Genomic DNA, 27,620 nt, shown 5'->3' with positions numbered 1-27,620 from the left:
GAGTGAATGTGTGTTTGTTTTCAGACCAACCTAAGTGCACTTCTGTTTTAGCTCTGCAACACTGTTTGCATGAGACTCTACACAGACCATGGACATGGGCAATGCACAGATGTTGGAAAGCAGAATACAGGAGCCGGATTTTCAGAGCAAAAAACAAAACAAAACATAAAACAGTAGTTCCCAAACCTGGTCCTGGAGGCACCCCAGCCGGTCAGGTTTTCAGGATATCCACAATGAACACTCATGAGAGAGATTTGCATGGAGTGGAGGCAGTACATGCAAATCTCTCTCATGAATATTCATTGTTGGGGTGCCTCCAGGACCAGGTTTATGCAATTTCCTTTCTAGGTCTGATGTGGTAGTGTTAACGCAGTGGTTAGGAAACAGTTCCTTCGGCGGATAAGAGGATCCACAATCTTCTACTAAAGCAGACAGACCCAAATAAACCTTTACCCTTCAGCTGTTTTTCCAATGGGCGTTGCAGTGCGCCTCAAAAACCTCTAGCGTTTCTACACGTTTCCACTTGCAAGGCCAAAGAAGAAACCAGATTTCCAACTGAAAAATACAAACCAGCAATTTTGCAAGTGCATCACTTCACCTTCTGGCTCCAGAGTAATGAGAGCTTGGCAGACCGACAAAGGCTTCTTCTGCTCAGTGTAAGCGATAGATTTTTGGCACCGAGCCCTGTGACACACAAGACCCGGTTGTCTTCTTCCAATGGCAGGTTACTCCAGACGTGGAAAGAGAGATGGGGAGGGCGACAGCAATCTCTGCAGACATCACAGGATCTCGTTCGTTTGAGTTGGTCCAAAGAGAAATACTGTAGCAGCCTAATGGATAGAGCAGCGGGCTGAGAAGCAGGGGAAAAACCAGGGTTCAATCCCCACTGCTGCTCCTTGTAGTCTGGGACAAGTCGCTTAACCATCCGTTGCCTCAGGTATAAACAAGACTATAAACCCTCCTGGGACAGAGAAATACCTCGATATAACTTGCCATGCGCTACCACTATAAAAGCCGCGTCAAAAAGTGACTTGTGGTAGTGTAGGTGTGGGGTTTTGGGGGCGCGCACGCTGAAATATTTTTCAGCGCACGTACCATAAATGCCCCCCCCCCCTGAAAATGGACGTGCGGCAAAATCAAAATTGCTGCGCATCCATTTTGGGTGTCTGACCATACCACCAGCCGTAGACCTAGCGGTGAGGAATCTGCACAGTAAGGATCTACGCGCATCAGATGCCACTTGGCGCATGCCCGCTACACACGTCAGAAAAGAAAAATTATTTTTCAGATGCGTGCAGCGGACGTGCGCCAAAAATGAAATTACCACAAAAGGAACGCGGTAGTTGGGCGGTAAATCGGTACAACTTACCGCGGCATAGTAAAAGAGGCCTTAGAGTTTCCAGTTTGGTTCTTTTTTCACCTGGTTTCCCTCTGCTTCTTTGGACTTGAAGTGCTGTTGGGCTATAGCAGCAGCAGAACCAGTGATTTCTGCCCCCCCCCCCCCCTTATTGTACAACCCTTCCCAATCACTTAACCCAGTCAATGCAACGACAGTCCACGGTTAGGGCCTCTCCACCAGCTCTCTCTCCCTGGATCCCTGGAATCGTGGCATCTTTATTACCCCCTCTGGCTGTCAGCATTGCCCCAATCCTAACTGGCCCGGGGAACCGAAACCAGCTCTTGTACCTGGCAATGCCCAGTCCCTGAGCCAGCTCCGTTTCTAATGTTTACATTTGTTATATTTATGTTTGGTTTTGAGAAATCAGTTTAATTGACATTTAAAGGTTCTCTTTTGCTCTTTCCACATAAAAAAACCATCCAGATTTGTCTTTAGGTTTTCATTTTTGAAATGCTTTTATTCAATTTAGGAGCAAAATAGGCACAAATATCGTTGCCACATTCTTACCGAGCCAAGTGTAAGCTCTACACGGTCTGCATCATTTATAACAGCCAGGTGGCCCATCCACTGTACAGCTTTATCGTAACTCCATACCACTGCTACAACCACCTCCCCCCAGTCACAGCAGCCGTCACACACAAATCACTCACACCACCTGCTCTCCTTGTCTCTTTCCCCCTCTCTCCCTCCTCAATCTACCCAATAATCCCACTCTGCACCAGACTTCGGCCTTCACCCACCTGGTCCTTTGACATTTCCACTCACACGAGTTATTTTATCTTGTCATACCACACAGACAGCTGCTATTCCTCTCTCCATCTCAGCAACACGAATTTTCTAAGAATAAATGTACCTTGACAAAAGTTGAGTCCAGCCTCAGTCCCAACAGATCTGGGAGATCATCTGATAGCAAGACCTTGGGAAGGGCATCTCAACATACTTTGATATCTGTATAGACTCCTTCCCAAAAAACACAGTTAATTTACTACAACCCATGTTATTATCAAGTCAGACCAATGGTGTAGCCCAGTATCCTGCTTCCAACAGTGCCCAATCCAGACCACAATTCCCTGGCAGAACCCCAAAGAGTAGAAAGATTCCAGAACCCCAAAGAGCAACAAGATTCCGGAACCCCCCACAAAGAGCAGCAAGATTCCAGAACCCCCCCCCCCCCCAAAGAGAAGCAAGTTTCTGGAACCCTCCAAAGAGCAGCAAAATTCCGGAACCCCAAAGAGCAGCAAGATTCCATGCTACCAATCCCAGGGCAGAATCTAAGTCAAAGAGCCAGGCTGACCCCAGTGAAGCTTTTGTTTCAGCAAAAGAAATATCTGCCGAACACCTTACTTTCAGATGGAGGATGCACGTGATTGGTAAACGATACGAGTCCCAATCACTGAATGGCCAGGTGTCACCTAACACTAGGTTTGAAGTGTTGGGGAGGATATGTGTCTCCAAACAGCTGAAATTTTGGATTCTTGATTTCAGGGAAGTGGGGGTGAGGGTGTGATCGGGGGAGGCACAGGGGAGAGAAGCGTAAGTTACAGTCTGTGTACCCTTCCTCCCCTTGTGCACTGCAGAAAAGTATGCCAAACTCCGAAAAATCACATGTGATAAGTAGCTCAGGAAATTATTACTAGTACACTAGTAAAAGAGGCCCATTTCAGAGCAAATGAAACGGGCGCTAGCAAGGTTTTCGTCGCCAACACCCCCCCTCCCTCCCTGGCCAACCCCTTCGTTGTTCTGCCATTGCTACGCCTCCGTCATGACGTTTGACGCGAGGGCGGGGCCCGGAGCGATTTCCCACCCCCCACCTCCTTCCCTGCCAACCCCTTCGTTGTTCTGCCATTGCTCCGCCCCCGTCATGACGTTTGACGCGAGGGCGGGGCCCGGAGTGATTTCCCACCCCCCCGCCTCCCTCCCTGCCAACCCCTTCGTTGTTCTGCCATTGCTCTGCCCCCAACATCATGACGTTTGACGCGAGGGCAGGGCCCGGAGCGATTTCCCCCCCCCCCCCCGCCTCCCTCCCTGCCAACCCCTTCATTGTTCTGCCATTGCTCCGCCCCCAACGTCATGACGTTTGACGCGAGGGCGGGGCCCGGAGCGATTTCCCCCCCCCCCGCCTCCCTCCCTGCCAACCCCTTCATTGTTCTGCCATTGCTCCACCCCCAACGTCATGACGTTTGACGCGAGGGCGGGGCCCGGAACGATTTCCCACCCCCCCGCCTCCCTCCCTGCCAACCCCTTCATTGTTTTGCCATTGCTCCGCCCCCAACATCATGATGTTTGACGCGAGGGCAGGGCCCGGAACGATTTCCCCCCCCCGCCTCCCTCCCTGCCAACCCCTTTGTTGTTCTGCCATTGCTCCGTCCCCGTCATGACGTTTGATGCGAGGCCGGGGCCCAGAGCGCTTTCCCACCCCCCCCGCCTCCCTCCCTGCCAACCCCTTCGTTGCTCTGCCATTGCTCCGCCCTCAAGGGCGGGGCCCGGAGCGATTTTGGTGGCTTCACCACCACGAACCTTCGAACCTTTTTGAAGGAAGTCAGGGCTTGGCTTCACTGACGTCAGTGTCCTCAGTATGTTGAGGGTGAGTTTTATTATAGTAGATAACCTATTACTGACCCTGGAAAGAGAATTTTCTGTCTTTTTGGTCATTCCTTCTTTATTTTCCTCTTTTTCCTTGCTTAACTCTGTACTATGTAAAACATGGAAACAGGACTGGGAAATCCGTAAGATACTGAATTGATGCAGATAATTTTCTACACATCAACCCTTGATCCATTACGATGGATGTGGCTAAGGAGAGGCTTTCAAGCACTTTAAATTGAATTGGGATAAATTTTGCGGGCTCTGATGAACTTTTCCTTGTTTCGCTGCCTCCGAGGTTCTCGTTTGTATTAGGAAGTTTAAGTGCTGTCTCTTTTTCTCCTTATTGTGAATTTTTTATAGTGCTGGTGGCTGAGTGCTCTGTGCTGGCATAATCCCATTCCAGATCAAGCCAGCCATGCTGCTGGGCTTATGCTGCATTTTGCTTGCTGGGAAACGGGCCGCAATGCAAAAAGGACGGCCTCTCAGCACCTCCAAAAAGAAAGCTGTGTGCTTTTGTTTAGGAGTGTGGCAGGACACAGACATGAAACAGAGCATCCTTGGACCGTATGTATTTCCAGACATTAAGTTTTGCAAACGAGCAGGTTGGTGTCACCTCCGCCCTCCAGCCACATGTCAGCCTGGCTTTTCAGCCTGGTTCAAATTCCACTTCTGTTCCTTGTGATCTTGGGCAACTCATCTAATCCTTCATTGCCTCACGCACAAACTTAGACTGTGAACCCTCTGGGCACATGAAATACCTACGGTAGCTAAATGTAACTTGCTGAATTCAAAATCCCTCCATGTGCAGGCCACTAGACTACCAGGACCCCTCAGGTAGGGCCGGAGCAGTGGGGGCGTCGGCTACGGCGGCAGGCATGGTGTTGGGCAGTGGCTGGGTGGGGGGGCCCAGACCACCCTCAGTCCGCCCCTCGCAGTAAGATTTAAACTGGGCTTCCCTGGTTCTCAGTTCACTGCTTTAACCGTTCCTAGTCCTCCACTCCCGGAGTGCCGTGGTTTTAACACTGACTGGATTCCATTATCCTCTGTGCTTGAGTTATAGAAACTTACCCTTTGCATGAGTGGTAAGATTGCAGTAATTTGCAGTAGAGATATAATACTCCTCACCATGTATTATTCATTCACTGTGCCTGACAGGAATCTGCTGGCCTGGAAACTGGTGGGTGGGTGTTTGAGAGGAGGCACAGCCCAAATTAAAGGGCTGAATCTTCATCACTGCTTCAGGTCACAGAAAGGAACTTACATAACATAGTAAATGACGGCAGATAAAGATCTGTATGGCCAATCCAGTCAGCCCAACAATATAAACTCATTTTACATGGTATGTGATACTTTATACCTGAGTTTGATTTGTCCTTGCCATTATCAGGGCACAGACCATAGAAGTCTGCCCAGCACTGTTGTACTAAGTTCTGAAGCTAACATCGAAGCCCCTTAAAATTTACACTCCAGCCCATCCCTATCTATTCAGTCATGATCAGGGCGTAGACCGTAGAAGTCTGCCCAGCTCCCGTTTTGTTTCCAATTACCAGCGTCGCCACCCAATCTCCGCTAAGATTCCACGGAACCATTCCTTCTAAACAGGATTCTTTTGTGTTCATCCCACTCATGTTTGAAATCCATTACCGTTTTCATGTCCACCACCTCCCGCGGGAGGGCATTCCACATATCCACTACCCTCTCTGTGAAAAAATACTTCCTGACATTACTCCAGAGTCTGCCCCCCTTCAACCTCAATTCATGTCCTCTCGTTCTACCGCCTTCCCATCTCCGGAAAAGGTTCATTTTCAGATTAATACCTTTCAAATATTTGAACGTCTATATCATGTCACCCCTGTTTCTCCTTTCCTACAAGCTATACATGTTCAGGTCGGCAAGTCTCTCCTCGTACGGTTTGCAACGCAAATCCCATACCATTTTCGTAGCTTTTCTTTGTGCCGCTTCCAGTCTTTTTACATCTTTAGCAAGATACGGCCTCCAAAACTGAACACAATACTCCAAGTGGGAACTGTGAGGGAAGAGGGGAGGGGTATAAATATACGAGTCTAAATAAAAAGAACGAGAGCTTTTTCCACTCATGGCACCTTTTGAAAGAATAAAGCAGTGTTCAACTCATCTATAGCCTTTGGAGTTTGAGTTCATTTGGGGCCCTTTTACTAGCAGAGGGAAAGGAAATAGTTTGTTCCATGAAGGTATCTTTCATCTGGGAACAGGTGAGAACAGAATAAACTATGAGCTGTAATATTTAGCAGAAGTTCCTGCCGGGTTAAATAGAACCGAATATTGAGCGGTCTATAATTACTTGTTTAACTTTTTGGAATGTCACTGACACGCCCACGGCCACACTCCCTTCTGAGGATACAGGCACCTTGCTTTATAGACTAGCTCGCAGTCAGATGTGTGCACAAATTTTAATACTGCCAATTAAGATCAGTAATTGGTTGTTGGCACCCAATCATTGATGGGTAAGAGCTTGGTAATCAATTAATTTCCACGCACATCTTGGCAAAAAAAAACATATATAGAATCTGGGGGCATGCGATTTGCATTCTTATATTCCAGAACAGACCTTCTCAACCCAGTCCTTGGGGCATCTCAAGTCCCATCGGGTTTTCTGGCTATCCACAATGAATATGATAGTAACATAGTGGATGACGGCAGAAAAAGACCTGCACGGTCCATCCAGTCTGCCCAACAAGATAAACTCATATGTGCTACTTTATGTGTATACCTGACCTTGATTTGTACCTGTCCTTTTCAGGGCACAGACCGTAGAAGTCTGCCCAGCACTAGCCCCACCTCCCAACCAATGGCCCCGCCTCCCACCACCGGTGCTGCCACCCAATCTCCGCTAAGCTTCTGAGGATCCATTCCTTCTGAACAGGATTCCTTTATGTTTATCCCACGTATGTTTGAATTCCATTACCGTTTTCATTTCCACCACCTCCCGCGGGAGGGCATTCCAAGCATCCACCACTCTCTCCGTGAAAAAATACTTCCTGACATTTTTCTTGAGTCTGCCCCCCTTCAATCTCGTTTCATGTCCTCTCGTTCTACCGCCTTCTCATCTCCGGAAAAGGTTCGTTTGAGGATTAATACCTTTCAAATATTTGAACGTCTGTATCATATCACCCCTGTTTCTCCTTTCCTCCAGAGTATACATGTTTAGTTCAGCAAGTCTCTCCTCATACGTCTTGTAACGCAAATCCCATACCATTCTCGTAGCTTTTCTTTGCACCGCTTCTAGATTTGCATGGCAATCTCTCTCTCTTGCACATTCACGGTAGATATCCTGAAAACCCAATGGGACCTGGTGTGCCCCAAGGACTGGGTCGAGAAGCCTGCTCTAGAATACTGCTGAGCACTTATATGTGCGAATGTTACGTTTTTGTGTGTGTTAAGTGTTAATATTTTATAACTTCGTTATGCAAATGGCGCTTAAATGTAGATGCTAAGATTATAGTATGGCGGGGTAGATAGTCCAATCAATTATATGTGCCCGAGTATACCAGACCTGAGCACAGACGGCATGGGGGGAGGGGGGGAGTTAGCATTTATATCAGCACGCACGTTCCTGAATCTTCACTACCCCAGCTGCAAAGGACTAAAATATAAATCAACATATGCATCCAGCTTCTCCTACATAAGCGCGAAACTATGGAATACCCTGCCGACTGCCATCAAAACAATACATGACCTAACAAACTTCCGAAAGTTACTAAAAACCAACTTGTTCGAAAAGGCATACCACAATGATCCATCCTAAGTACCAGACAACGAAACCCATAGCAGAATGGGACAAAATCGAACTCTCGACACTGGATTGCTTAACTGTACTTTGGCACTAATGAACTTTATCGTTATTCCAATCTACTTCTCATGCCAGAAATGAACTCTCTACACTTGATCGCTTAATCTACTCTGTCACTTAAGAACCATTTTGTATTTCTCAATCCGGAAATGACGATCACCATTACGGCATAATGTAAGCCACATTGAGCCTGCAAATAGGTGTGAAAATGTGGGATACAAATGCAACAAATAAATATGTGTGCGTGATAAAATATATACATATAGGCATAAACTAAACTGGGAAATGTGTGCTGGCTGACAATTCCGCCAACCGGGCAGTGCCCGAGGGCCCAGAGGCTTTGCCCGGATGCCCGCCGCACACTACAGGCCTCCCCAGTCCTTCCTTTAAAGGTGCACCGCTGATGATCTAGTGGCCTCGAGGGGAAGGGAAGGAGAGAAACATGTTTTTGTGTGCTCATTGTGCTGCTACTGCTATTCCCCCTGCTCAGAACCAGCCTATTTTAAAAATGGCGGCCGATACTCCTTATGGAAGTCTTGCGAGATTACCGCGGGAAGTCTCGGCTGCCATTTTGAAAACACAGTAGTGCCGGCAGCTGGGGGAATAGCAGCAGTGCAGCCGGCAGGGAAAAAAAAACATGCTCCCCCTCCCCCGCAGAGACTACTAGACTACCAGGGCCCTTCAGGTAGGACCTGGGCAGCGGGGGTGTCGGGCAGCGGTCGGGCGGGGGACCCAGACCACCATCAGTGCCTGAGGGCCCAGACCACTCTCAGTCCGCCCCTGTTAATAGGCGTAAATTAAGTTTGTGTATTTTGATATACTTGCATGGACAGCTGCTGCACGAGTTCAGTGGCCCATTATTAAAATTACCCTTTTTTAAGGCTAACTGGAAAACAGAAATACTGCGGAGCTACAGGTGTCATTAAAAAGAAGTTCAAAGCACAGCTCGATAGGTTGTCTAAACGTTATATCTTACAAACTCCAGACGGAAGCTCTCTCTAGCACATGCAAGTACTTTACATAGAAACATAGTAACATAGTAGATGACGGCAGAAAAAGACCTGCACGGTCCATCCAGTCTGCCCAACACACAGGCAAGCATTAGCAGTACATTTGAGAGACTGAGAGAGACATACTCCACATATCCTGTCTTAGCAGTGAGGTTCATGACTCTCATGGTAGGTACAAAATGGTTTAACGTTTTGAAGAGGCCACATTCTATTGCTGACCCCACACAACGTAGCTTTCCAAGCACTGAGCTCCACAAACAAGGTTGTTTATCGGATAGCAGACCAACAGACACAGTTTCCTTCCACAGATAATTCCTAAGAGTAGAAAGACTCCTGAGGCAGGCCAAATGGCCGAAACACGGCCTTGTCGAGTCTCTTTGATTTATTCAGACTTAACGTGACTATTGAACTATACGATAAATCTGGACTTTTTTTTACATCATCTAAAGACCATATTCTTGTGTCATCTTCGCTGTGTTGCCCTGAGAAAAGCATCGTCACCATGAATAGGTGTCCTCTGGCTACTTGCAAAGGCCGTCCTACTCACATAGCACTTCTGAAAAGGACTTGCAGTTTCCCCAGAGGTTCTGCCTGACCCCTCCCTCCTTCTGATGCGAGAAAGGCTGCAGCAGATGGGGAGTAGAACAGAAGGCTTGAGGCTCTTATGCAGGTACCAAACACCATTTTCCTTTGATTAGGTGATCAGAGAATTAGATCTGGAGCAAGTGCTAGAGGTGATATGCTTCAATTTCAACAAAAGCTTTTCAGCTCCTGTACAGGAGGCTCATAAATAAACTGAGCAGCCTTGGAGCGAGTCCCAAGGCGGTGGAGTGGATTAGAAACTGATAAACGGAATTCACACTGCAATAAGGATGATTAGCCAAGATGTGCATTCGTTTGGAACATGCCAAATGGCTTTTCCTGTGTTCTTTTGATCATTTTTAAGCCAAAATGAGGAGAAAAAAAATTCTGAAATTATTTGGGGTTTTTTTTTCTCTGTGTCATAAATAGTCTGCTCAGTAACGCATACGACATGAGCAACAGGTACAATATTTGTCATATTCATTTGTTTGGATTTAGCTCAAACCTTTTGCAGAAGTAGCTCAAGGTGAGTTGCATTCCCTGAGGCAAGGGAGAGTTAAATGACAAAAAGCAGCAGCAAGATTTGAACCAGGCTTCCCTGGTTCTCAGCCCAACTCACTAAATTAGTCCTCCACCAGGGAAGCCCGATTTCAAATCCCACTGCAGGTCCTTGTGATCTTGGGCATTTAACTCTCCATTGCTTCAGTTACTACTACTACTTATCATTTCTATAGCGCTACTAGACGTACGCAGCGCTGTACACTTGAACATGAAGAGACAGTCCCTGCTCGACAGAGCTTACAATCTAATTAGGACAGACAAACAGGACAAATAAGGGATAAGGAGTAGCAAGATTCTAGAATCCCAAAGAATGCAAGATTCCATGCAGAATCCCAAAGAGTAGCAAGATTCCAGAATCCCAAAGACTATTACTACTACTACTTATCATTTCTATAGCGCTACTAGACGTACGCAGCGCTGTACACTTGAACATGAAGAGACAGTCCCTGCTTGACAGAGCTTACAATCTAATTACAAATATAAAGTAAACCCTCCAGGGACAGGAAAATAACCTTCTGTAGCCAAATGTAACATGAGCTAAATCCAAATACTGACATTACACATGGGAAAAACGTCGTAAACATGTAAATGAAACAAAAAAATTCCGGAAACTTGAGAAAAGAAGATTTTTGACTTGCACAGCCCTAATAAGTTCATTGCCTGAAACGGCAGGCAGACAGAACCTGTGAGACTCAGTGAGAGTGCGTGTGTGAGTGTGTGTGAGAGAGAGAGACCATGGGAGTGTGAAAGAGAGGAACACAGGGATTGAGTGTGTGTGAGAGAGACTGTGGGGGTGTGAAAGCGAGGGATACAGAAACCGAGTGTGAGACAGTGAGTGTGTGAAAGAGAAGGAACACAAACTGAGTGTGCAAGAGAGACAGGGATGAGGGTTGAGGTATGAGAGTGTATAAGAGTGACTGTTTAGGAGGGAGAGCGTGAGGACATTGGGACAGTCTGTGCACACCCAAAACTGCCTTTTTTACCCATCTTTTAAGTAGCCAAGAGGTCATCACTCACTCCTGGGGGAATTCTACACAAACATTAAGAATTCTGCATCCCATATGTGTGTATTAGCAGGATTTAAGTGAGTTGAGGTTGAGGGTGGGAGACTTAGGAGCCGAATCAGGAAAGGTGGTGGATGCCTGGAATGCCCTCCCAGAGGTGGCGGTGGCGAAGACAAAAATGGCGACAGAATTCACGAATGCGTAGGATAAACAGAGAGGACCCCCATGGAGAAAAAAAGGAAGGTATCAAATTAAAACAAAAACTTTAAATGACCTCAAAGCTTGAGTGAGCTTTGACAGCAGCTCCAGAGGTCGGGATGTCAACGTAGGGCAGACTTCTGCGGTCTGGGGTCCTCTAACTGCACAAGTCGAATCAGGATCAAGGCTGGACTGGGCTTCGAAGGCAACTTCAGTAGTTGGGAAACAGGACCAGTGCCAGGCAGACTTCTTCACTCTGTCCCCCCCAAAATTGGCAGGGAGAGAGCTAGAAATTAAGTATGCGCATATCAAATCACAAAGCATATGCTATGATTGCAGGGGGAGGGGGGAGAGGAATAGAATCATAAAGTTGATATTAGCGAATAAATGATGCTATTCAGCGATGGGGGAGGGGAAGCCGTTCTTAGGGTTGACAGCAATAGTACTGTGATATTCTGTTACAAGATTTCGTCATATAACTGCCCCGTCTATCATGCCGATGTTTAATAATGAAGATGTGGAACCAGTGCAGAGTGCCAGATACAACTGTGGCCACCTCGCTGGGCAGACTGGACGGACCGTGCAGGTCTTTATCTGCCGACACTTACTATGTTACATATATAGATCATACACATATGTAAATGGATTCCAGAAAGATCACGGGACCAGTGGCGTAGGAAGGGGGGGGGGGCGGGGGGGGGGCGGTCCGCCCCCGGTGCACGCCGCTGGGGGGTGTCGGCGCCTCACTGGTTCCTTGCTCTCTCTGCCCCGGAACAGGTTACTTCCTGTTCCAGGGCAGAGAGATCAGGGAACCAGTGAGGCGCCAACACCCCCCAGCGGCGTGCACTCGGCGGATTGGCTCTCCCGCCCGCCCCTCACCGCCTTCCAGGTATGTTCTCGGGGGGGGGGGGGGGGGGTTGCGCTCCGGAGGGGGGAGGGTGCACCGTGCTGCACCCGGGGGGGGGGGTGCGCAGCGGTGACCCGCCCCGGGTGTCAGCTGCCCTCGCGACGCCACTGCAAGGGACTGTGGCTTGAATGGATCACAAATCTACAAACGGTTAGTGCAGCGGGTTATGGACCTGGGGAACCAGGTTCAATTCCCGTAGCTGCCCGACGGTTAGCAGTGGGTCGAGATCTTGGGGAAACCAGGCTCAGTTCCCTTTGCAGCTCCATGTGACCCTGAGCGAGTCACTTAGCCCTCCATTGCCCCAGGTACAATGCATAATTTATACTGTGATCCCATTAGGGACAGGGCAAAGTACCTCTAAAAGAAATTATAAACCTCATAGTTGCCTCAGGGATCACTTGTAGCATATCAAGACGGGAATAGACGCACAGGGGAAAAACATTCTGTCTAGTTTTACGCCAGTTCAGAGGCAAGCACCAATTCATTAAAAAAGTGCTGGTTTCAACCCAGGCTTTACATGAGGGGATCTGGGAGTAATTCTCCTTCATCTCCTGGTTATTGCCAGCTCCAAAATGAAACCAAATTAAAATTGTCGCCTCCCCACTTAACTGGTGGCACTTGATGGTGAATGAATAGATAGGGATGGGCTGGAATGTAAATTTTAAGGGGTTTCAACGTTGGCTTCAGAACTTAGTACAAGAACAGTGCTGGGCAGACTTCTATGGTCTGTGCCCTGAGAAAGGCAAGGACAAATCAAACTCGGGTATAAAGTATCACATGCCATGTAAAATGAGTTTATCTTGTTGGGCAGACTGGATGAACTTTATCTGCCATCATTTACTATGTTACTTACATATACAGGCTTGTAAAATGGGCTGTCACCAGTGTTCCCTCTAAGCTGTGCATGTGCGTGGACAGGGAGCGAACACGCCTACCAACTGCGCACACTGAACTTTTTGCTGGCTTTCTTGATTGTGAACAAAGGCTACACCGCACACCGAGTCGAGGCCGAAAACTTACACACAAAATGTTTTTCATGCGCACACGGGCCAGCAAAACTGATGGTCACATGTGGAAGTGTCACCGTGTTCTCATGGAAACTGCTGGGTTTTGCGCAGCTCATTTTTTCCATGTCTATATTTTTTTAAGTGACTTTTCCCGCAGTGCAGACTAGCAAATACATAACCCCTCCTGTATGACATATTGAAGCTCATTTTCAAAGCACATAGACCTTTATAAAGTTCCATATGAACATCTAGTTTACAAAAGACTCTGTGTTGGGCACAGACTTCTGCAAAATACCGCTGGAATTAAGCAACTCCAACCAGGACGTCTCAATTCCAGTTTCAATGTTCTACGTAGTTCTTCTCGTTGTCTTATTATTTTCATAAATTGCCTTGCTCTGCCTGGAAGTTAAAGGCGGTATATCAAGTCTCAAATAAATACACAAATATTTTAAACAAACAATCAAATATAATATGTTATCACTTCTCCAAATAGTGATTGTTATTTAAAGATGCAAAATGTTAACATTTTTGTTGCAGACTTTTCCCAGGACTGCAGTAATTGTGCAGTAATTGTGCCCCCTATGTAGGGCTTCTACTTTTCAATGATTTTAGTTAGGAAACCACAAAATCCAAGGGGAGGTCTGAGCTGCTGGGCACCACCAGTTTCTCACAGCAACACAGCTGTGTTTATGGGTCTGGCTTCCAATACCAGCAGATGAAAGAAATCAAAGCTGCCTGCGATAAACTCTGCAGATTGCCAAATGAAAACTCCCAAAATCTAGAAGCCTGACCCCCTACACACACAGAGTCTCCTCCTCTCCCAGCTGCACCCCCAACTCATCTCTCCATTACACATTCCCTCACCCAGTCTCCCCCCTCCACAAGTCTCTTCCTCCACATTCTCCCCCAACTCCGTCTCTCCAGCTTCTGTCCCCAGACATCTTCCTACACCATGAGGCTCTCTCCCAGAATTGAACCGTCTCATTTTCACAGGAAGATGGGCTGGGTTTCTCTCCAAGGCCCAGGTGCTCAATACTTGGAACAGCGCTGGAAAAATACCGCCAGATTAGCGCGGTGAAGGAACTCCCTAATGTTCAACGCTAATGAGATGCAAATTTAGGCATGCTTATAGCATTGAGTTTTAGGGACTTCTGCGGGAGAATGATGCCTGGTGCATGCATGTGTTGAGCCCGAGGTGAGGGGGCACATTTTAGCCCCCACCTCCCAGCGCCGCCAACCCCTCCATCACTTTTGACCTCCCCCCCCCCGGTGCCGCCGCCCCTCCCCGTCCCTTTCGACTCCCCCTCCCCCGCCGCCAACTCTTCCCCGCTACCGCCAGGTACCTTTGCTGGCGGGGGTCCCAACCCCCCGCCAGCCAAAGTCCCCTTCAGCGCCGGTGTTCAAGTCTAGCGCGTTCACTGATCTGGATTCTGTTTCTGCGGGTCCTGACGTCCTGGACGTTCCTACGTGCAGGACTCACAGAAACAGAATCCAGAAACAGAATTCAGATCAGCAATGCGCCGGAGACCGGCGCTGAAGAGGACTTCGGCTGGCGGGGGTTGGGGACCCCTGCCAGCAAAGGTACCTGACGGCAGCGGTGGGGAGAGGGGGGGGGTCGAATGTGGCGTGGGAGGGTCGGCGGCAAGGGGGTTGAAAGCAGGGGGGCCAAGGCTAAATCTGTGGGGGCCCATGCCCCCGTGGCCCCACCTAGCTACGCCCCTGCCTGGAACTATGGGGCTTCCTTTTTTGTGGAGAGAGATGTGGTAGCCATGTTTGTCAACTTCCAAAGGTACTCAATAGAAATAGAACAAAATAAAACAGAGAAAAGAAAATAAGATGATACCTTTTTTACTGGACTAACTTAATACGTTTTTTTTATTAGCTAATCAAAAAAAAATGTATTAAATTTAGTCCAGTAAAAAAGGTATCCTCTTATTTTCTTTTCTATGTTTTATTTTATTCTATTTCTATTGATTATCTTTTTTTGTGGAGAAACCCTTCAGCTGGTCCTTCAGGTACGCTATCTCATTTCTGGCTTTTGTGCCAGAAGCACAGGCAGGCCTGGATTTATGGGCTACATCAAAACAGAATAAGCATCTAAATGGAATCTACTTTTCAAATCAGGTGGCCCCGATGCTAAACATCGTAACGCGTCGGGTTTACAGCGGGAGGAGCTCCCTACTCTGACGTGCTGGCCGCTGAGCATTTGGGAGGAATCACAAAAGATCTCATCAGCATGCATTTGCGCTGTGAGCCGTTACGCTCGGTCCCTGTGCTCGAGCCCTCCTCAGCATTCTGCGGGAGCAAATGCAGGTGTTGGTCCGAAGCTAATGGCCTCTGGCACCCGCATTTGCTTCCGAGTATCGGGGTTTAAGAGCAGGGAAGTTTTAATTTATGTCCTAGAGCAATGAACAAACAAAATACCCCCCCACCCCCCCAAAAAAAAAAAATAGCCGGTTTTGGCTTGGGCACTGGGAATTTTCAGCAGTACTATCCAGTTAAGTACTACTGAAAATGCTCAGTTAGCCCTGGAAAAGCAATGAAAAAGGTCAGAGACTACGTTAAAAGCAGTTAGTTTAGCAGGGTTTAAAAAATGTTTTTGGATAACTTCCTAAAATAAAAGTCCTTAAGCCAGTATTAAGATGGACTTGGGGAAAATCCACTGCATGTTTCTAGAATAAGCAGCATAAAATGCATTGTAATTTTTTGGGATCTTGCCAGGTACTTGTGACCTGGATTGGCCACTGTTGGAAAACAGGATACTGGGCTTGATGAACCATCGGTCTTGTCCCAGTATGGCAATGCTTATGTTCTTTGTTATGTAAGGCCAGGAACCTTTCCTGGCCGTTTAAATCATTACTGGGCCCAATATTCTACCTGTGGTTCTCCATATTTTATCTGCATAAAGTCAGCCCATCAAGTTTTGATAATGGGCTTTACACAAATTCAAGGCCACTGTTGGTGAACTGTGTGCCCGACACCTCCCCTGTACGTCCCCCTTCCTTAACTATAGCCCTACATGAGTATTTTGCAACTTACTGGGGCTACAAAGAACTACCAGTTTAAAAGCAGTCTCCTACCAGTTCATCCAGGTTCTTGAGGTCACACAGGGCGATTCTCCGGTCCCTGCTAGAGTAGACAGGAGGCTGATGGCAGAGGTCCTGCCTCTGCTGTGAAGTATCCTCCAGGCCTCCATAGCTCATCTGGTTTCTCATCTCTTCCTCGATTTCCTCCTCCATCTGGATCAGCATTGGCGCCAGCATTCCGAATTTGGAACCCCTCCTCGCCACTTCCAGGAGGCAGAGGACAAAGTTCTTCTCATTCTTCCTCAGGACCAGGTCATTGGTTTCGAACATCAGCACGTCCTGGATGCCCAGGTCTTGCCGGCACCACTGGATAAAGTTGGACACATTGTCTCTGGCTACAAAGGAGCCGGGCACCACGTTTTTGAACTGGAAAGTTACCTCCTTGCAGGGCAGTCTCATGCGCTTAGCAGCTTCCGGGTGCTTCTGCTGGAATTCCATGGCAATACGGTTGACATTGTTGGCATGCTGGCACAGGGCAAAGCCAGTCTCCAGCACCTCCATGAAGTTCTCCACCTGCACGTCTAGGTCATAGAGAGTATTGAGCCATTCCGCCAGGTCTTCCTTCATGGCCTCCAGGTATTCTTCGCTGGAGCGGAACGGCCGGATGCTCTTGGATGCTGCAGACTGAATGTTGCTCTGGTCGGCCATCTTACCACAGCCCTCATAAGTCTGTTACTTTAGGGTAAAGAAAAAGAAAAGGCATTTTAAATCATCAGGCCTCAAACTCCTTTCACTTCACTGCTAGTTACCTTGAAAATGATTATCCAGTCACTCACAGCCCCCTCCTGGTTAGTACCTGCTGAACTGACCATTACCTGTTTCAGTGGCATTGTAATTTTGCTTGATTGGATTTTCTAACTCATTTGGAGGCTCCGTAGGATTAAGGCTACACTATTTGATCAGTTATTTATAAATGATATAGTTCTGCTGCACTGAGGGTGGACTCCCTTTAGCAAGTTCATGGCAGGTTCATCCAGACAGTTCAATTCCCCAAACCACTGCAGTATTATAGACCCCAGGGTCTTCACTCCCAATCCTAGAGGACTGCCAATAGCCAGGTTTTCAGGATATCCCAAATGAACATGAAAAAGATCTAGACGCCTATCACCTCCACTGCATGCAAATATCCAGTGCTTTTTTTCTAGCAAAAAAGGTGCCAGTACTCAAATTCTAGACCACTCTTCAGGGGTGGGGTGATCACTGAGGGACCCACCCCACAATAGCCAGGTTTCCTGCAACCAGTCAAAGAATCTATGACAAGGCAGAATTGGTTGTAGAGCCTGAGCTCTTTCATTAAAGTTGACCCATGGACCCCAAGTTTTAACAGACAATGGAAAAGGTGCCGGTACTCAGTACCCCCTCAAAAAAAGCCCTGCAAATATCCTTCACACAAATTCATTTGGGATATCTTGAACAGGGCCACCGAGGGGCAAAATTCCCCAGGCCCGGACCTCCAAGGGAGGCCCAGTGCTGGGGTCTCTCTCTCTCTCCTGCTCCTGATGGGACCCCGAGTGATCGTATCCTGACAGGAGCAGGAGAGAGAAAACTCCGGCGCTGGGCCTCCCCCGGAGGCTGGGGAGGACCCGGAGCTTCCTCCAGCGAGCATGCCGTAAGAGAAAAAAAACAGCCGCAGGAATCCCCATCAGTCAAGGTATTTCAATCTTGTTGCAGCAGCGATTGGGGGGCAGCAGCGGATGACAATTGTGTGTGTGTGGGGGGGGGGGGGGGGGGGATGGTGGCAGTGGCCCTGCCCCAGGCCCGGTTCAGTCTCTTGGCGGCCCTGATCTTGAAAACCTATCATTGGCAGCCTTCAAGGACCAGGACTGGAGATAATACTTGTGGAGGAAGGAAGATGATGTCGGTGATCTACTAAGATGCCCTTTATTCCTGTCCTGTGCTTTTCCTTCGTTCTGAAAGTATCTGCTCCCCATTGAATTAGCCTCCCACTCGTCAACAGATCCATGATTTGTTCAGTGAAGTAATTACTTGCTTACATTGCTCTAGCATTTGTCAGACTTCATTCTCATATCAGTAGCCATCATCTAGAGCGTCTTTTAAAAGACAAACCCCAGGATTCTGTATGCGGCGCCCAAATTTGTGTGTGGATCGAAGATGTGTTTGCAAATTAATGCGCTAACACGCCATTAACTAGCAATAAATTGATGTTAACAATCCCTTACTGCAAGCTAATTGGCATTAATTAGATTTCGCATGTGCATCGTCCTGCGCAGTATTCTATAACCCTGCTCGCCTAAATCCCCTAGCGTACAACTCAAAAGGGGGCATGCTAGGGGCGTTCCAGAAACTGGCATGCAGAGTTCTACCATGCCACCATTCCTGTGCCCGCAATATGCTACCAGTTGGGCAGTTACAGCAGGTTTCAGCTGGCGGAATTTCCGGCACCCAAATTTGAGCGCGGGAATGGGGCTCGTAAGCGCTCTTTAGAGAATATCACTCTGCGCCAGCGTTTGACACCATTTACTGAATCCGGACCAAATGCCTTACCTCCTATGTATTATAGGGCCGATACGTCGGCGCTTTTTAAGCTAAAGACAACTGCCACAGATTTTATCCCGGATATTCAATTTCAGACCATGACAGGCACCAGCATTGAATATCAGGGTCAGGTAACATAGAGGGGCATAATCGAACGGCGCCGGCCAAATACGAACCGTATTATCGAAATAAGATAGCCGGCTATCTTTTGTTTCAATAAAACGGTTTGAGCCGGCCAAATGTCAGCATTTGGGCTGGCTTTAGAGATGGCCTGCATCGGTTTCCGATGATAATGGAAACTAATGCCGGCCATCTCAAACCCAGCCAAATCCAAGGCATTTGGTCATGGAAGGAGCCAGCATTTGTAGTGCACTGGTACCCCTCACATACCAGGACACCAACCGGGCACCCTAGGGGGCACTGCAGTGGACTTCAAAAATTGCTTCCAGGTGTAAACATCCCTTACCTTGGGTGCTGAGCCCCCCAAATCCACTCCCCACAACTCTACACCGCTACCATAACCCTAAGGGGTGAAGGGAGGCACCTAGATGTGGGTACAGTGGGTTTTAGGGGTTTTTGGAGGGCTCAACATTTACCACTACAAGTGTAACAGGTAGTGGGGGATGGGCCTGGGTCCACCTGCCTGAAGTGCACTGCACCCACTAAATACTGCTCCAGGGACCTGCATACTGCTGTCAAGGAGCTGGGTATGACATATCAGGCTGGCAATCAATCAGTCTCTTACTTCAACATCTACCCAGAGGCGTAGCTAGGTGGGTCACCAAGGGAGTGACCGCTCCCCCAAATGGACTTCTGATAGCACCGGCGCCTATTTTTCATGCAATCTGTCACGTTTAAAATATGCACCGGTGCCGTCGGCAGTCCGCTCCCCCCATGCCCTCAACTTGGCTACCCTTCTGCGTCTACCCTCTCTAGGTATTTCTGGAACAGTTTTGGATTGGTTCTCTTCTTTCTTTAGAGCAACGCATGTTTCAGGTGACACATTCGTCTTATCTTCTTCTTTTACTCTTGGGTATGGAATGCCACAGGGTTGTTCTTTCCCAACTGCTCTTTAATCTCTTTGTCAGTCCTTTGGCTCTACTAATAAAGACTCAAGGCAACAGCGCGTATTCTTACGCAGATGATTTTCTACTTGTCTATTATACCGTATGAGGAGAGACTTGCCGACCTGAACATGTATACCTTGGAGGAAAGAAGAAACAGGGGTGACATGATACAGACGTTCAAATATTAGAACAGTATTAATCCGCAAATGAACCTTTTCCAGAGACGGGAAGATGGTAGAACTAGAGGACATGAATTGCGGTCGAAGGGGGGCAGACTCAAGAGTAATGTCAGGAAATATTTTTTCACAGAGTGTGTGGTGGATACGTGGAATGGCCTCCCGTGGGAGGTGGTGGACATGAAAACAGTAATGGAATTCAAACACGCATGGGATAAACACAAAGGAATCCTGTTTAGAAGGAATGGATCTACGGAATCTTAGCGAAGATTGGGTGGCAACGCTGGTAATTTGGAAGCAAAACCAGTGCCGGGCAGACTTCTACGGTCTGTGCCCTGAGAATGGCAAGGACAAATCAAACTCGGGTAATATATATATATATATATATATATATATATATATATATATATATATATATATATAAAGTATTGTATATCATGCATAATGAGTTGGGCAGACTGGATGGACTGTTCAGGTCTTTATCAGCCATCATTTACTATGTTACTCTTTGGGGTTCTACATGGAATGTTGCTACTAATTGGGATTCCGGAATCTTGTAACTCTTTAGGATTCCAGAATCTTCAGAACCTTTAGTACAAGAACAGTGCTGGGCAGACTTCTAAGGTCTGTGCCCTGAAAAAGGCAGGGACAAATCAAACTCGGGTATAAAGTATCACATACCATGTAAAATGAGTTTATCTTGTTGGGCAGACTGGATGGACTGTTCAGGTCTTTATCTGCCGTCATTTACTATGTTACTCTTTGGGGTTCTACATGGAATGTTGCTACTAATTGGGATTCTGGAATCTTGTAACTCTTTATGATTCCAGAATCTTCAGAACTTTTAGTACAAGAACAGTGCTGGGCAGACTTCTACAGTCTGTGCCCTGAGAATGGCATGGACAAATCAAACTCAGGTATAAAGTATCACATACCATGTAAAATGAGTTTATCTTGTTGGGCAGACTGGATGGACTGTACAGGTCTTTATCTGCCGTCATTTACTATGTTACTATATGTTACAAGCTCTTCAGAACTGCCTACACAAAGTGGCACTATGGTTGAAAGACCACCGTCTTGTACTGAATCCAGATAAAACAACGAACCTATTGAACCTGTGTCCAGCAGGTCACCATCTCCCCCTTCTCTCCTACCCATCTTATTCCATAGGCAAATTACTCCTGTCGCTTCTTTCAAGTATCTGGGAATCATTATGGATTTGGCACTCGCTCGCTCCTCAGATTTCCCAAGTACTAAGAACTGACTTCTGTTTTTAACAAAAATTCAGGGCAATTCATAATGTAGTTAACACTGACTGTCTGTTTTCTATTTTATGCACACATTAACTCGCGTTATTGTAATGTCATTTATGCAGGTATCACTAAATTTAATCTCAAATATCTACGAACTCTTTAAAATACCGCTGCATGAATCCTCTGTAAAAGGACACCGTCACAATCATGCCTCACCGCTTCTCAAACAGTTACACTGGCTTCCGATGGAGTCTAGAGTAAAATTTAAGATTTTAACACCGCTGCACAAGGCTTACTACAATAATAAACCCACATATCTAGCATCTTTGGTCATTCCTTATACTCCACTTTGTACTCTCCGATCTCTTAATGACAACAGGCTTATTCTATCCCACAAGTCCAAAAAAGTGCCCTAAATGACCAGATGACCACCGGAGGGAATAGGGGATGACCACCCCTGACTCCCCCAGTGGTCACTAACCCCCTCCCACCATAAAAAAAACAACTTTACCAGCTTTTATTTCCAGCCTGTATGCCTCAAATGCCAAACCCAGCTCCATCACAGCAGTATGCAGGTCCCTGGAGCAGTTGTTAGTGGGTGCAGTGCACTTCACCCAGGTGGACCCAAGCCCACCCCCCCCCTACCTGTTACACTTGTGGTGGTAAATGTGAGCCCTCCACCCCCCCCCCCCCCAAAAAAAACCCCCACTGTACCCACATGTAGGTGCCTCCCTTCAGCCATAAGGGCTAAGGTAATGGTGTAGATTTGTGGGCAGTGGGTTTTGGGGGGGATTTGAGGGGCTCAGCACCCAAGGGATGGGAGCTATGGACTTGGGAGCTCTTTAATTTTTTTTTTTTTTTTTTTTTACTTGTTACAAGTGCCCCCTAGGGTGCCCGGTTGGTGTCCTGGCATGCGAGGGGGACCAGTGCACTACGAATCCTGGCCCCTCCCACGACCCAATGCCTTGGATTTGTTCGTTTTTGAGCTGGGCGCCTTCAGTTTCCATTATCGCTGAAAAACAAAATCCGCACAACTCTGATGCATTTGCCGGGCACAAACCGTATTATCGAAAAAAAAAAGATGGGCACCCATTTTTTTTCAAAAATATGGTCTGTCCGCCCCTTCACGTACCCTTTCTCAGACATAGACACCCATGAAGATGGGCATCTGCGTTCGATTATGCCCCTCAAGGAGTCTTAGCAAGATTTGAACCTGGGCTTCCCTGGGTCTCAGCATGCCATTCTAACCACTAGGATGCTACTCCTCCTTCCCCCAATCACATAGGGCCTCTTTTACAACATGTCGTTGTTTTACGCTTTGGGGGAGGTGACTTTTCACTGCCGATTCTGCAAAACTTTGTTCTCTGAGCATTGAGAAGGCAACTTTTGATTGCCGATCTTGCAAGGCGTTGCTTTTTGAGCATCGAGGTTTTATACGCAAGGTTTCTATTTGGTAGTATATCGACAGACACGTGGCTTTTCCGCAGACAATCTTAAAAGACTGCAGAGACTCCTGAGGCAGGCTGGTTGGCCGAAACATGGCCGTGTCGAGTCCTTTGAGCTACACAATTGATCTGAACTTTTTGAGTCTTTCGATCTACACAATAAATTTGGACTTTTTAAACATCATCTAAAGACCATATTCTTGTGTCATCTTTGCGATTCCGAGTGTGCGAAGACTGATGTTCTTCTGTGTTTACATTGATCCCCAGGCACTCTACAGGTCACCCTCCACTTAAGAAAGCTCCATTTATTGACATCCTTCCTTGGTCATCAATCAACATAGGTCTAACATCCTAACATCTTAGGATCCTCTCCTAGGCTGAGCAGATTTAATTTTCTCTCTTCAAATGTTTTGAATTGTTTTTTTTTAAATATATTTATTGACAACATCAATGGTAAACAACTCAACATGCTCTATTCACCCAACATACAAGCAATAAGATAACATGCTGAAACCATTTATCATTTATTTAATGTTTTATGGTATGTTTGTACTGCTTTATATTGACAACACTCTCTGTGGCTGACAGGGCAGAAATCAATTAAATTTAAATTGTAGAATTGAAGTATCCACTATGGTAGTTTGATGAGCTTTTGACAATCAGCAGGTAACATCTCAACAACATACAGAGGCTGATACAGAAGGCCACTGCGGGTTGTAAGTACACATTACAGGCCAAGCAACGCAGAGCGGGGTTTGAGCGCAAGACACGGGCGCACACAAAGTATTAAAACGAACGGTCTTGAGGAACACACTGAACAATGACTTGACATGCACACAGGGGCTCTTTCGCCAGCGTCAGCATGTTTTAAAGCGTGCTGAAGCCCCCTTTTACCACAGCGGGTAAAAGGCTGTCCATTTTTGACGAAAAGAAATGGCCGCTGATAAGTGAACCACTTATCGCCACCCACTGAGATGGTCGTAGGGGCTCCCGCACTAACGAATGGCGCTGCCTGATTACCGCCGGTTAAGTTCTGGTGGTAAAAAAATCAAAAGAATACCTGTATGGTTGGAAATGGCACATGGCAAACCCGTTGCTGCTCGCCAACCCTTTAGTAAAAGGGCCCCATAATGCAATAAATGTTTCGCCAGGTCTGAGGCAGTGTAGAAAGGCTGTCGGAGAACATTGCATGCCCTTTATGCGATTTAAAATTCCTCATTTTTGGTTTTTCTGGCCGCCTTCAAATCCGGGCTAAAGGCCTACCTGTTTGATGCTTCTTTGCACTCCTAACTTGTCACTGGCTCGTAACCTTGATCTTGTCTTCCTCTCTTCAATAGTCCCTTTCCCTATGTGTCCTTCTGTCTGTCCTACCCTTATTCTTATTGGTCCTGTCTGTCTGTCCTGATTTAGATTGTAAGCTCTTTTGAGCAGGGACTGCCTTTTCTTTCTTCATGTTCAATTGTGAAGCGCTGCGTACGACTGGTAGCGCTATAGAAATGATTTATAGTAGTAGTAGAAGCCTGCCCTTGCAGATCAGCAACGCGGCCGCGCAGGCTTCTGTTTCTGTGAGTCTGACATCCTGCACATAAGTGCAGGTCGTCAGACTCACAGAAACAGAAGCCTGCGCAGCCGCGTTGCTGATATGCAAGGGCAGGCTTCTACATGGAATGCTGCTAGCGGAATAGCAACATTAACATTCCATGTAGAATCTCCAATAGTAGCAACATTCCATTTAGAATCATTCCTATGTGTCCTTCTGTCTGTCCTACCCTTATCGGTCCTGTCTGTCTGTCTGTCCTGATTTAGATTGTAAGCTCTTTTGAGCAGGGACTCTCTTTTCTTCATGTTAAATTGTGAAGCGCCATAGAAATGATTTATAGTAGTAGTAGTAGAAGCCTGCCCTTGCAGATCAGCAACGCGGCCCCGCAGGCTTCTGTTTCTGTGAGTCTGACGTCCTGAACTCAGCCATCAGAAGAAGGTGGCTTTTTGCATCAAACTTCACAATCTCGAGTGCAGAAAGGAGGAGTTTCTGTACATGGAACACTAATTTTGCCTCAGGAAGGGCATACAAAGGAGGAGTCAGCCTGCGTTTGTGTGTAATGGGGCAACTGGTGATTTAATACAACGACTGAATGAAGGGGAAAGATGTACCTGAGTGTAACCGACCTTGAGCTACTGCTGAAAAGGGGAGCAAAAATATAATTCCCCTTCCCTGGCTCAGTCAGTACTCAGACCATCAAGCGCTGTGTTTTGAAAAACAAAAATCCTTTATGGATCCGAATTTGAATCATTCTCCTCTGTGTGTTTCTAATCTACCAGTATCCAAGAGAGGAGGTTTTAAGATCTATCTTAGCTTTTTTTTCTCATTTCCTATCCCCTCCCAACTTCCCCAGGGCAAATTGGCAACAATGATCATTTGTACTGATGTGCAGTCCAAAAATTATCATTTTGTTTACTTTCCGGAGTCTCTTAAGAGACTTTTCATTTTGTTTGTTTGGGGCACTGTTGGAAAGTGTGTGTGAATTTTTTGTGAAGAGAGTATTTCCGATATGGGCACTTTTCATAACACAGGAAAAGTGATAGGACCCCCCCCCCCCCCCCCCACATTCGAGTAAAAAAAAAAAACACATTTACCTATTGTTTGGACCCAATGCAACATTCTTACTCATTTTTATTTGCCACGGGACTACAAGTCTGTGCGTTCCAAAAGTCCAGCTTAACCCCACCACCACCACAATGTGAAACCAGTGAACGGTTCTGGTACTTTGAGACTAAAATAACAGTAAAGATAATACAGCTAAATTACACTACTTCCACGTCATTTGGCCACGTTTTCTAAACATATGCTTTTCCTTCCCTCTCCCTCCAGCTAATAACGAGGGATAATGGGCCGGACCCGATGTCTTCCCGGGGAGAGGCGTAGGAGCCTCAGCCCCTCAGCTGTCCTTAAGGCTTCACAATTGCATTGCAAAGGGGAGAAAAGGTCCCGCAGGTTCTCTTCCTTATGCTACATCACGTCTCACTGGCTGACTCCCAGGCCAGCTCTTCCACTGCAAAACACAGACAATTTGGTCTGCAAACCTCGCCACCACCCTGCATGTTATTATTAACCAGCCAACTCGCTCACATTCCAGCCTTCCCGTGAACTTCAGACCTCCTCAACTTCACTTTGCACAGCCTAAGGTGGAACAAAACGTGTGGACACTTCTTGAACCCCCCCCCCCCCCCAAAAAAAAAAAAAAAAAAAAAAAAGTAATGTTCTGGATACCTTCCCCCTCAAGTGCCAAACTAGATGAAAAAAAAAGGGGGGAGTGGGGTCTTGACCTGAAAAAATAAATCCACTTCAGAGAGGGGTAACCTGACTGTAAAGCTAAAAACAGGATCTCGGCCAGGGGTAAAAGTGAAATATATATTACAAAGAAACTCACCTGATTTAACCATTTTTTCCTGATTTTTGTTGTCACTTGGTCCAATGGAGGGTTCACAGTTCAAACTCTTTAGAAGCAGAACCCAGAACCATCGGATCTCCCAGGTGTCCAGCTTTCCACCCTGACTCCCAGGACAGGAGCCGGAATTGTACAGTCATCACTGGCAGCTGTGCCTCCCCTGGGCACTGAGAGAAACGGACTGATCCTCTTTCCTGGTCTTGAAACGCCCTGGTAATTTCATCGCTCTCTGTCCTGGACCCCCTGGTGCTCCTTTTCCCCCCCGATGCCAGCCCTGCCCTTCTCTACTCCTCCTAAGCCTTTTCCTTGTGTGCTGCTTTTGGCAGGAAGCAGACCATCAGCCCAAGGTGAATCTGGCAGGCAGGAGGCAGCCTGTTCCCCAGCGCAGGCAGCCTCGCCTACAAGGCAGAACGAGACTCAGTCCAGCAGCACATCCTGCTCTCAGGCACTAATTCACACGCCCAGAAGCCCTGGAGAGAAGGCTTTTTGGCAGGTATTATTCACACGAAACAAATCTCTTCGGAGGAGTTTCGTAGCTCCCAGTTATGGAAACTCCCCAGTTTCATTCTATAGAGGGGGAAACCTTGGTGGTTTTTCTTTCTTGGTGCTGGAGTTTGGCAGGAGCCCAAGGAGGGCTGGGAATGGATTGCTCCAGCAGTGTTAAAGACATAATTCCGCTTTCTCAGCCTTTGATTCCTCCCCAAAAAAATCTGGCTCTTAATTCCTACTCCTTGTACGCATCAAGGCCAAATTAACAGCGTCTTTTAATTTTTTTTTTTTTAAAGCTATAGAGTGAGGAATGTTATATACTAGTTAACTTTGTGCTGCTTCACGTAAATATCTAACATATTTTAATATCCACAGCTGCCCCCCATGTCAGTATCATTTCTCATTAGGTTTTATGAAAGAAATGTATTTTTAAATATTTGAAATCAATCCAATTTTCTCCTCTCTCTAAGAAACTCTCTAGTGAGGACCCCCTAAGAATCAGCTTCATGGGTGCAAGTGGGTCCTCCTGAGCACCCCCCAAATAGTGTACAAACTGCTTCATTTGTGTCAGGGAGGGGAGGGGGGATTGGCATTGTGTTTGACACCTATGACAAGCTCCATTTGTTTTCGATTCGGGCTGCAAATTTGGCTTTAGCCCTGCCGTCTCAGGTACCCTCTGGAAACCTACGCGGAATTATCACAAAAGACAACATGCCTGCGTTAAACCATCTTCCCAACTCCCAGGCTGCAGCAGGGGACACTGCGTCTTTAAGGCGCCAGTGATCTCATCTCCAGTCCCCCCCCCTCCCCCTCCCCCTCCTTTGCCGGGTCTCTCTAATCAGGGGCGGAGGCTCTGATGATCTCATTATCAAGTTTGAAAATTTAACTATCTCTGCACAGCTGGAAAGACAATCAAGAGAAGCTTTTGTCATTTTATAACAGCAGTGAACATAATTGGTGACTGCACTCTGCAGCTTCCTGTAACAATTATGCAGCACTTTTGAGACTTGAATCACTGGGGATAGTCACAGGGCCCCGAGCGTTCTGGGATTTGTAGTTTTCTCTTGGATGCAGAAAAA

The 27,620-nt window shown here is 47.0% G+C and overlaps 1 protein-coding gene across 1 annotated transcript in view; it reads right to left on the bottom strand.

Annotated features, from left to right (window-relative positions):
* The window catches only part of LOC115480141 (GAS2-like protein 2), a 96,180-nt gene extending 69,505 nt beyond the window's left edge, over nucleotides 1-26,675 (bottom strand). Inside the window, exons 1-2 of the mRNA XM_030218622.1 lie at nucleotides 26,035-26,675; nucleotides 16,164-16,844 (exon numbers count right to left, since the gene is read on the bottom strand). Of these exons, the coding sequence (XP_030074482.1) occupies nucleotides 16,164-16,817 (654 nt within the window). The 5' untranslated portion in view covers nucleotides 16,818-16,844; nucleotides 26,035-26,675. The remainder of the gene's footprint in view (nucleotides 1-16,163; nucleotides 16,845-26,034) is intronic.
* Nucleotides 26,676-27,620: the final 945 nt, after the last annotated feature.

The sequence above is a fragment of the Microcaecilia unicolor genome, chromosome 11, assembly GCF_901765095.1.
Source record: "Microcaecilia unicolor chromosome 11, aMicUni1.1, whole genome shotgun sequence".
Lineage (NCBI taxonomy): Eukaryota > Metazoa > Chordata > Amphibia > Gymnophiona > Siphonopidae > Microcaecilia > Microcaecilia unicolor.
This window is presented reverse-complemented; position numbering and strand designations above follow the sequence as displayed.